Source organism: Morone saxatilis, unplaced genomic scaffold, assembly GCF_004916995.1.
Source record: "Morone saxatilis isolate NCDOM2014 unplaced genomic scaffold, NCSU_SB_2.0 Contig8, whole genome shotgun sequence".
In the NCBI taxonomy this organism is placed as follows: domain Eukaryota; kingdom Metazoa; phylum Chordata; class Actinopteri; family Moronidae; genus Morone; species Morone saxatilis.
The window spans coordinates 12,587,206-12,599,184 of NW_023340257.1; the positions used below are offsets into that span (position 1 = coordinate 12,587,206).

At 42.1% G+C, this 11,979-nt stretch overlaps 1 protein-coding gene across 1 annotated transcript in view; it reads right to left on the reverse strand.

Moving 5' to 3' along the window:
* The window catches only part of gucy1a2 (guanylate cyclase 1, soluble, alpha 2), a gene marked incomplete at its 5' end in the record, with an annotated part of 29,998 nt that extends 23,311 nt beyond the window's left edge, over positions 1-6,687 (reverse strand). Inside the window, 2 exon segments of the mRNA XM_035679425.1 lie at positions 3,565-4,469; positions 6,563-6,687. Of these exon segments, the coding sequence (XP_035535318.1) occupies positions 3,565-4,469; positions 6,563-6,687 (1,030 nt within the window).
* Positions 6,688-11,979: the final 5,292 nt, after the last annotated feature.

The following is an 11,979-nucleotide window of genomic DNA, read 5'->3' on the forward strand; positions in this document are numbered from 1 at the left end:
ACACACACACAGAGTGCAGCACAGGGGAGTGCTCTTTTGTGGCCTCTTTACCTTGGCCTGTCGCCTTCTCTCGCTGCCCTTTCTGGTGAAAATGTCAGCCCATCCTTCTTTTCTCTCTCTCTTTGTTCTGCCTCTCTGCCCAGGTGACACAAGATTCATATGGCAAAAATAAAGAATAACAATGTCCGCCCACCCTAATGCAACACAAATCTTTCAAGTTTCTCAGTGATGGTGCCTGGAGCTCGGAGGCATTGTCTAACTTAAGACTTCAGCAGTGCCAGGTTCTGATCACCGGTGACACACACAAAAGGGAGTAGAAAAGGCAGCTGCTGTACGCTGACTCATGAATGTGCAGAGGAACCTTTTTCGAGCAGGGGTCTGTGGATGGGAGGGATGAGAAAGACAGATAATTATAGAACATGCGCAGAACCAGAACACCAGCTGACCCTAAACTCAATACAACCCGAGACTGAACTTCCTGTCAGTAATTTACGCTTGTTGCCGATTCCACTGGTCTGCCGTCTAAAAAGGATAAAACCACAAACACATACTATTTGGATCAGTTAGGAAACTGTGATAAACAATTTGATCAATATGACTGACCCAAAAGCAAAAAGAAAGTCCTCGCAACAACAAAAGGAAAAGTAAACAATAACATTATTATGTCTTGGAATTGTGTACTAAGGATAAAAGTGAGCCATAGCTTTCAAATAAGAACCCTCAGCTTCACTATTCATTGATCTTCCTGAAATACGGAGCATTACACTACAGTTACAACTGCATTTCCTCTGATCCCCTCTTATACAACTTATCAAATGTAATGTATCCACACAAGGTGACATTTAAAAGACAGTAAAGTCTGTCTTATCAGGGAACTTCAACTAAGTAGTGAAAAGAGGAGAGAGACTAATGAAAGAGGAAGCATTTATTTTAGTGATTGTTGCTTTTCCATTTTTCACAGCTTATACCCTTTTTAATCAAACGTATGTCTGATTGCACAAGAGGGAGAGAATAAAAAAGCTATGAATATGTGAGGGGAAACAGCAAAGCCTTGTAATAATTGCACAGTTAGTTATAAACTGTTCAAAATATTTTTGCACACCATATTTCTTACTGCGTACTGCATATAGTGTATATATTTTCATTATAGTCTTTATATTTTATATTATATCTTTATAATGTGTTTTATTTTATTCTTTATTGTGTTTTTACTCTTCTGTACTTTTTGCACTACCTTTGCCCCGTGCTGCTGTGTCATCTTATCTTTGTGAGAGAGAGAGAAAGATAGAAAATGGTAAGCAGCAGAGAGGGAGAGAGAATGATAGTGAATCTATGAGTGACACTGACAGAGAGTCAGAAAGAGAGGAGACGTTAAAGTACTCCAGCGGTACTTGAGGCCTGACTGTGAGGAGGAGAATAAAACCTATGTAGTTGTGTTTTCCTGTCATCTGTTCAGATTAATGCACTAAAACCCCCGAGATTGGTTTATTTGGATAACGCAAGACCAAAATCACCCAATTAGAGCTCTGTGTACACAGACCTGAAACACTGTCCTAGCCTTTACACCGCAGTGCAAACAACTTTCATGAGAGCGGCCCATACGAATGATTCACTTCTGTGGCGTTCACAAGTTGTGACGTACTAACTAATACTTCTAATTACATTAACAAATAATAATGGGCACTGACATTTTTAAAATGTTACTAAAATATAATAATAATAGAGCTGCAGCGATTAATTGATTAGTCATCTGACAGGAAATTAGTTGATAATTAAATAATCTTTTCATTAATTTTTCAAGTAAAATTACCAAACATTTGTCAAATCAATCAAAAATCAATGAATTTAATGCTTTTCTTTGTCCTGCGTGATAATAAACCAGATATCTTTGGGTTTGGGACTGAATAGAACAACACATCTGAAGACAAAGCGGACATTCTCACTATTTTCTGACATTTTATGGACGAAACAACAATAGTTGCAGCCCTAAATAACAGTTCAGAGCAGAAGTCCTTACATCCAGTCTTACCAGCACATGCTCAAATACAATATCTGTGCAAGATGTGTTGCCCTGTGTAACCCTTTGAACATAAAGTATTCTCTACAGTGTTGGTATGGCATACATTAAAATCAGGCAGCAGTACACCCCAATCATCTTGCATAGCAGCAAACTAAAACAAATCACACGACATAATCTGAACTAATTGTATCAGGTTTGTTTAGAGATGTATTTTAACTGGTTTGAGTGCTGTGTGAGTGTGCTGTACGTGCCAGGGCAAAGACTAAAGCAAACAGTGCTATGACAAGGAGGGGAAACATGACATAACAGGACTTTCAACCGCACCATCTGCCCTTGGCTGCAGATCTGTGGTGCAACGCTGTTTATTCGCGTCTTGTCACTCGGAATGATAGATAAAATAATAAAATGTTTCTGTCTGGAGAAGCCATGTCTCCACTCAGTGACCCATTTTTGTCATGCAGCATTGTGAATCGGCACAGCTGTCTAACAAGAATGAGACCAGTAAAATACCTCACTGAATGGATGAGGATTTACTTCGATACCCTTCAGTTTATATTACTATCATTTATATTCACCCAGAAACACCCAAACAGTCCATGCACATAGGACCCAGCACTGTGTGAGGATCACTTCTCTATTTAATCTAGTTCACTCACAGAACTTGACCCCAGCTACATAAGAAACCACTAAAAAACACAACAGTATAGAAACAAAACTCCAAATGTCTCCACAACCAGGAAACACAACTGGGAGTAGTTGTAATCAACTGAAGGCTGAGAGCCACCTTATTTTTATTTGCTTGTTTGTTGAAAATGTTTAATTCCACTCTTGGTCTGATAAGACTGTGGAGATGCTAGTGGCAGAGACACGATCCCCCAACAGCTTCCCACCCACTTGTGTTCTCCAATAGTAGACAAGTGCCTTTTCCCCTGTACCATCAGGTTGCCTCCATCAGTGTGTTTCCACAGTAACTCCAGCTTTAGTTCAGGATGGATCGGGACAAAGGGTACACATGTGCTCTCATTGGGGCACATTATGTGCCAGTACTTTTCAATACAAATATCCTCCTGTTTTTTAGTGAGCAGCATCAGACATGCCTAACTCACCCACCCATACACAAACACTCATACCCACACAGCACAGCACTGTGGTTAGACCGATCAATCTCCTTTCTGTCAGTTCTGTTTAGCATCGGGTGTCTGGTGCTGACACCGACAGCCTGCGGAGACCATCCAATCAATAAAGAACTGGATATAGCACACAACTCGAATTGATTAATTGTTTCTGGCAAATTGGAACCAATTCAACTCTTATTCTTCCCATGCAAAAACATCACAGGCTTGCAAAATGTGGTGGAATGGCAGAGTAGTAGAGTGAGCACATCCCATAGATCAGTGGGTTTCACTGCAGCACACCAGGAGCCTTATCATTAAAATGTTTTAACTAGATTTCAGTTTATCAAGCAGTTTCTATTACTGCAATCATTTTCTATAAAATTAAAAGATTTGAGAATCAGTGTCATCTGTTATGTATAATATCTTTACCTTCTCCTTGGTGCCCGTTTGTGTGGTATCAGGTCTGGTACGGATGGTAAATGGGGATGCAAGCCTCAGGAGGATACCCTGGAACGACGGCTCCATCTTGGGTGAGACAATCTCAAAACAGTCCCTGAACGAGAAGCTCCGATGAGGCTCAATGCGAGCCTGTCTCCTCAACCCTTCTCCAAGCTGCAGTAGCTCCATGCGAGGCCCCAGGACAAGGTGAAACGGAAAGGCACGGCAAAACGTGGCCAGGCCGATGCGCAGATCACTGGGGTTGGTGGAGAGTGAGGGGTGGGGGCGTTTAGTGCTCACCGGGGCAGCATTTGGGAAGGAGGAGAGGGAAGGAGGACACGTCTCGTGAATTTGGAAGGACAAGCAAACTGTGGGAACAGAGGTTTGGAAAGGAGAGGGAGGGGATGGGGATGAAGAGGGTGAGGCAGTGGGTGATGCAGTTGGAGTTGCAGAGTCACCGTCTGTGTGTTCTGTATCTTCATTGGGCAATAAGGGAGTTAGAGGTGGCACCTCTTCCACCTCAACTTCTGAATGAAAGATCCGCCTGGCAACAGCTCGGATCAACCCTGGCATGACCAATCCAACAACAGGGGCAGGGTTGAAACAGTGAAGAAGCAACACCTTCCCTCTTCCATCTCTTTCTCCTTGCTCTCCAACTTTGTCCAATTTTCTTCTGCCTTTCTCCTCCTCGTGGGGATCCTTGCACTGGAAGGAGGGGCTCTCAGATGAAGCACGGCGCCCCGTGGAGGTGCGAATGTGCTCCAAAATGGCGTCAAAGCCATTGAAAAAGTCCTGGAGGTTGCCACCCACAGCCCGAAGCACTCGTTCATTTTCTTCAAAGCAGAGGCCAAAGAACTCCTCCCCGAAATGCTCGCGCAGCTCACAGAATGGGACTCCTGGGAGGGAGGGGAGGCAAAACACCAATGTCAGCTCTGCCGAATTGCACTCTTCTAAGAATAGACACAAATGATCAACCCCATAAACAGTAATACACAAGAATACCTACACTGACAACAATCTACATATGGATATTATCAATATGATTGAGGAGACATGTCATTTAGCAATCCGCAGACTTGCAACTTGGTTCTTGGTCTTTCAGTATTATTGTGTGTGTCATATTTTTCTGTTACAGCCTCCTTTTACATGAAAACTCATTTTATTTTTGCTCCATGATTTGTTTTGGCCAAGATTTAAATTCAGAAAATATCATTTTAAGCATATCAACCACAGAAAATCAGTATTCAAAGTAATCAAACATCAAAGCCTTGTGGAAATAATGAATATTGATAAGATAAAATAATCATGTCACATGCCTACTGCTGAATAATAACTGAGAAAAAACAGGATTAAAGGATTATAGCAAAATCTAAATTGACATTTAATATAAATAAGACCTGACACCACAAAACAGAACAAAATCAGAAATGTGTGCAAGAAAATAAAGAACATTTGGAAAGCACTAAACAGGGCACAACTTGACAGACTTACAGAGGGAGAAAAGTGCAAAGACAGATTTAAAAAACACCTTGAAGTTTTCAACGTATCATTTTATTGACACACAATGTTCGACTGTGGTCACGAGCTTTGGATATTGACTGAAAGAGATCACAGATACATGTGTCCAAAGGGTTTGTATTTTTCACAGGATGGCTCAATCTAATTGAAAAGAGTCAGTTGAGGTGGTTTGGGCACAGACGCCTTCGTTGGCACCAAGGCCTCCTGGACGCCTCCCTGTGGATGCATTTCGGGCTCATCCAACTGGGAGAAGATCCCTGGGCAGATCCAGAACATACTGCAGGGATTTAATATCCATTCTGGCCAGGGAACACCTCGGGATCCCCCAGGAAGACGAGGCTGGGGAGAAGGAGCAGCCTGCTGCCACCATGACTTGCACCCAGACAAGCAGCACAAAATGGATGGATAAATGGATAAACTCAGAGAGACGGAGCAAAAAAGGAGATAGAAGAACACATGAGGAAGGTTTAAAGAGATGGAGAGAAGAAAGGAAGATTCGCAGGCAAAGACAGAAGGAGACATGGAGAGAGCTGAAGCAAAAAGCTGAAAGGGAGTGTGATGGAGATCACATGGAGACAGATGAGAAGAGGACTGAAGGACAGAGGAGTTAACACATACAGTAGTAGTGTACAGTTAGTGCCTACAGTGGTGGTAGCTGTGCAAAAGACAGGACAGAGAAAGACTACAGACAGAGGCAGGAGGAGATCTTAGACGGTATAGAGGGAGGACAACGCTGTACTGAGTGAATCACTAGGACAACGTGTGTGTCATGTTAGGCCATAAAGACAGTGCAAGCCTCAAGAGTGAGTCATACAGTGTGTGTTTTTCTTTTTACATGTATGTATGTGTTTTTGCACGTGTAAATAGTATATCTGGCTGTATGTGTGCTACCTAGCTCATGATACTGAAACATGATACTATTTTTTCATTAAAAGTGTCATAAAAAAAGAGATCTAGCCTCTGGGGGGATGGCTTCATTTAGCCCCTGATTCGAGTCGTTTAGAAAAGCGGGCTGCCTCTGCTCAGAGGGGAGACGTCAGTGGAGACACACACTGACACACAGAGCTCAGCAGAGTGGAGAGGCAGAAAGCGGCGTGAAAGCTTTGTGAGTAAAAACAGCTGACATAAAGATCAGACCGAGTCAATAAAGCTCAATACCTATCAGTTAGGTTGAGATCGGATCGAGACATCCCTACTTCATTTCACTGTCCACACACACACACACACACAAATAATACTGACGCTGAAGGACATCTATGGGGGGAAAAGGAAACAGTGTCTACGTGTTGCTTGGCACGTAATAAAAATAAAGAACAGTAAAATCAATTCCAAGCAACAACAGAAAAAGAACATAGCCAGAAACAAAGTGGTGAAAACTAAATACATACACACACTCATAACAACATCAGCTCATACACAGAGAACATGTATCCTACCTGTACACACATCTTAATTTACTTCAAATACTTACCCAGTATGGTGGCCATGTACTGAAGGATTTGTAGGACATCTTCCTCTGAACCAGAATTTTCTAGAAATGGGCACTTATCCTCTCTCCTTTCTCTTCGCCGCTCCTCGCTGCCAACTTCCTGACACCTGTCAAAGACACACACCAAACACACACAGGTTAAGCCATGATTAACCATGATATCAGCAAATAAGAGCTAATAAGGCGCTAACAAGCCAATGACAGGATGAATCTCTAACTCATCCCCTCAAGATGCACCATGGACAATTTTTTTATTTTTCTTGTACAAGCTGTGCTGTCACACATTATTATCTTCATAACAAAGTACATCCATTAAAAACTCTCGACTGTTGTGGGTTATTTCTGGAAAAACTCATTGTTGGGGAGATTTTAAAAAGCCATTTTTCAGTGCAGTGAGCTAAACAAACAACACTTCTTTAAATCCCATTTTGTTGGGGTGCTGGCAACAATCTCTGCATGGATAGATACCATTAAGGGGAGGTGGGAATATACTGCATGTGTTTGTTTGTTTGTTTGTTTGTGATTTGGGTGACCTGACACTTCAATTAGACTGTGTAGGTTTATATTTCTGGTCACTGAGCAGATTCACAGAAGCAGCTGGACAACATAAAGACAGAGGGGACAGCGCTCAAAGTCACCTGAACAATGGTAATGGGCAAGTGATGCTTTTTCACTTTGGTTAGGGAATTAGGGGACTAGAGACCCTCTCTGGTCACGAGCCACATTTCGAACCTTTACTACAGTCAGTGTATCACAATAACGCTCGAGATAATCCTACATAAATGTTTATATTCAAATACACCTAAAACACAGAGACCCAGTATAAAGAATCACTTCTGGGATTGCTCATAATTATTTAGTCCAACGTCACGAAGAAGGACACAAAGAAACCAGTGTAAGAAAACTCCCCTTTACCACAGAACAGACTAATGTGTGTCAATATATGATTTGCTTAAAGTGAACCAGGGCTCAGCTGCAGTGTACATGAATCAAGAGTGGCACAAAGCAAGTTCGAGGTTTAAAGGAGAGTGGAGAGGAGAGAAGAAGAAAAGAACATTCAGAGAGGTCCCAACCCAGTGTCTATATCTGTACGCTGTAATGCGCTTCATGGACAATGTCAGCACGTGTTGTGCCCTGGCTCACCCCTCTCTACTGGGTTTTACTGTTTTGACAGGGAGAGACAGTGAGAGAGTGGCAGAGACAAGAGCTGAAGGAGTGTCTTTATGTGTGTGTGTGTGTGTGTGTCTCTGTCTCTCTGTGTGACCGAAAAAGACAAGGAGGCAGGGAGAATGAGAGGTAGCAGAGACAGTGAAAGGCTCACAGAGACTGAACAGGTGTGTGTATGCACATGTGTGACAGACAGGCAGACAAAATAAAGGCAAAGGGGAGAAAATGAGTGATAGGGACACTAAGACGAGGGAGCAGGTAGACAGCAAGTGAGTGTGGAGATTGATAAAAGAGGACGGGAGTCAGAAAGAGAACGAGCGAGAGAGGCCGACGGCAGGCGAGAAAGACAGTCCTACCTGATCTCTTGCTGTCTGTAGAATTGTAGAGTTCGCTGCAGAGCCTCCTGAACAGTCTGTGTCTGCAGAAGGAAGGGAAAGTATGAGACGAGCATATTCAGTAATCACCAATATCAATCCCTTCATGCACACCTGACCATCTGAGCAGACCAACGACACGCTCAACAACACTGTCAAAATGTCTGCTGTGAAAAAGGCTACAGATTCTTGGAACAGTTAAATGTTACCCCTTCCACTCAAACGTACGTATTTCTTCTTGTTCCTACAGTTGGATGTTTCACTGTGCAGAGTTTGACACTAGAAAGATGTTTCAACATTTATGTGCTGAAAGTGGAAAGTTTCTCTGTGCTCACTGAAAATCTGATTTTTTTAAGGGGCGGGGCCTACCAGCATGATTTGTGACATCACAAATAGTTGTAAATCAATCCTGGTCCAATTTGCATCGTATACAAGTGAGGTAGAAACTTGAAGCTACCAGTGCACATACACTGAGGATGGACTACAGTGAAGTAGGAGACATCTTGTGTGCAGCAGGAAAACTTTAGAAATGAACAAAATTTGCAAATACAAACATGATACAATATAATTTATTATATAAACAAATTTTTATCAGGTAGAAGGAGTACATTTTCTCTCTTTCTAAGGATTTTAGTGTAGAAATGTGTATGTTACATATACTTTCATTCATTTAATGTCATAAAGAGGAGTTCTACTAATAGACTAATAGTAGAATAGTAAAATACATTTGTCCCTGTCAAAAGAATTTTTTTTTTTTATTATTTCCTTCTTTCAAAGGTCTCAAAAAAAAAGAAAAAATAATAAAAATTTCAAGATGACCATAATACACTCCTGGATTGGCTGTGTCTATGGCGTGTGTGTGTATAAAGCTGGCATATTTCGCATTACTGACAGCCTAAGCTTGAGAAGGCGGGTCCAATGTGATTATCTGTGATACGGCTCAGATGCGAGGCAGTAGTGACAATACTAGAACACAGTGTGCCAGCTGGAGAGGTCATTCGGAGGCCTCCGCCCACTCCGGACAGATACAGAAGAGATTTTGTGCGTGTGCATGCGTGTGTGTGTGTGTGTGTGTGTACGTGTGTGAAGAAGAGGCAGAAGGACCGAGACTAGTGAATTGTGGAGAGCAAAAACACAAGACAGTGAGAAATGAGAGAGACAGTGAGACAGTGTGTGTGCAGTCAGCAGGTGTTTTAAAAGGTGTTTCATTCTCAGGTTAAATAAGGGTTGGATGTCGCATTGCAGCTAACGAACTGGACGGCGCCGGCTCTTTTGTCTTTACGTCGATATCCTCAACAACACTCACAACTGAGAACGTTGTAGCAGTCGGAGCTACTCGAAACAAACGCCTGCTGATACAAAAACATTTTCACTTTTAGCTACAGCGTGTCTTAGCAACAACGGGAGCAAGATGGACACTTTATAGAAGCGACCGGGTAACTAAAAAAATACCCAGTGGGCCATATTTTCACAGGCTATTTTGTGAGAAAAAACGTGCTTCTACTCCCCCTGTCACATCTCTATTCCTCACGTACATGTTTGTGTGAATGTCTACAGTATACAGTGTGTGCATGTGAGGGACAGAAATGGTGTTTTCTCATGACAATCTCTTACTGCGTCCTCGATTCAGACACTCATTTACCACAAAGCATGCACATTATAGTGTATGTGCACACAACTGTACAACATGACCAAACACACAGGCGCGAGCTGTTATCAGCCACACACAAATACACACACGAGCAAACATACTGTACACATACATCATCATTAGTCCGCATTGTTACAATAGCTGGCATGTTTACTGTGCAGACAATTCAATACCCCAGAACACCTTAACCTCACTCAGTCACACACACACACAGAAACGTGCGTAGATGGTAGGATTTGAACAGCGAGTGGAACAATCTTAAAATGTTAATAAACTGAGTGAATAAAGATTTTTTAAGTATTACTACGCCATCTTGGCAGTGACGATAGTGTGTAGGCAGGTGAAATAGCATCTAAGGGGAACATTATTTTTCTTTTAAGTGTCCAACAACACTCTGACACACTCTCCTCCTTTATTCCATCCTCTTCCTCTAGTCCCCCCTCTTCACCCAAACCACTCTGTCTCTTTTGTTTGCTCTGTTTCTTTACCTTGGGAGGGGAGCAGAATCTCACCAATGCTCACTCCATTCCTCTTGCTCTGTCGCTCTGTATTGCTTTCAGTCATACTCTGCTCTACTGTATGTGAACCTGCCTCTCCTCCAACACCAACACACGCACATACAGCGCCGTGGACCAGCTCCTCCTCGCCCTCTTTTTAATACATCTTCCTCCTCTAAATTGCTATTAGCATGAACCGGTGTGGTCTATGGTCACAGAGCAGTGGGTGCCGGTGCTTCAGCACAGCTGGAAATCTGCCACCGCTACTAAAGAAGATAGAAACTCGTCCACCAGATGAGACCCCGCCAGATAAATCCCAGCATGACACGCATCAGGCCTCTCTGTCAGGGAGGAGGCGAGTAATAAAGCAGGTAGAAAGAAAACAACTCTGTTGCAATCTGTTTTATATCAGGATATTTTAAGGCTGTCTCTGAGCACAGCAATTAATGTGACTATTAGGTAGAGCGGTGTCAGCGGTATAATGCAGCCACTGCACTGCACAGGGCTGGGGAGAGTATTTTCCCTGGACATGAACATTTCAGCGTGCTATTTGTCACTATAAAGCTGGAATGATGGTGGTTGCTCCGACACAAACAGGAGTTCAATCAACCAGTCAGGTCCAAACAACGCATTGTTGAGATCAACTCCTCTGCGAGCCTTGACGACCTACAGTTATCCATATTACCCTCCTCTGTGTTGGCTCAACAGAGACCTTTAAGTATATCTTCGGAGGACCGTAATTCGACTTTAATTACGTACATTTTGGCCACTTGGAGAGAAGCATAATGTATAAAATCAATGAGTAGAACAACCTTGAGCATTGGTTAGGAACAAGCTCATTAGTCCTGTACATCTACAAATTGCTGCTGTAGTTCTTACTGCATTCAAAGCACGCTCGAAGCCGACCTTTGCTGCGTCTCATATCCCCTCTTTCCTGTCACTCAGCTGTCACTATCGATTAAAGGCAATAAAATATATATATATAATAAATACTAGAGTGTAACAATGACGGCTTTCAAATCAATATTTTAAAAGTTACTTTAAAACTGTCCAATAAAGGCAAAAATGCTAAAGAATATATTGCGTCAAAGTGTTAAAGTGTCATAACAAATCAATATGATTTATAAACAAGCTAGTAGACTAATTGAAAACGTGTAAATCCTCAAATGTTTTTCTTTACCTGTACTGATGGTATACTAGAGATTGTGGTGAAGGGCACATCATCACTACTTTGTGTAGTTTCAGACAAAATAAATCATTTTTGTTACATTGATTGTTTGAGTTATAGTTTGAGAACAGAAAAATGGCCAGTGGAGTTATGAATGAATACCTGAAAACTAACCGTATTCGTGGAAAACACGCTGATCTCAGCAAACAGCCAACTTCAACACGTAAACTCACACAAAGCAGTGTGGAGAAAGTGAATGAAAACAGCCAGCATGTGTAAACACGCAGCACAATGACCAAACTGTGTATTTATTAAAACTGGTTCCTGATAGGGAAGACCACAGATTCAGGATACACACACATACACACACATACACACACACATTAGTCTCACACTTTTCATATTTGAGGCCAATACTCAGGGCCTTTTGATCAGCATCACGGGTCACTAAGCTAATGGCCACCTTCCATGTGGATACACGAAACTGAGAGAGGGAGACAAAAAAATGATGTTTGCACAAATGTAAATGTGTGTGTGTGTGT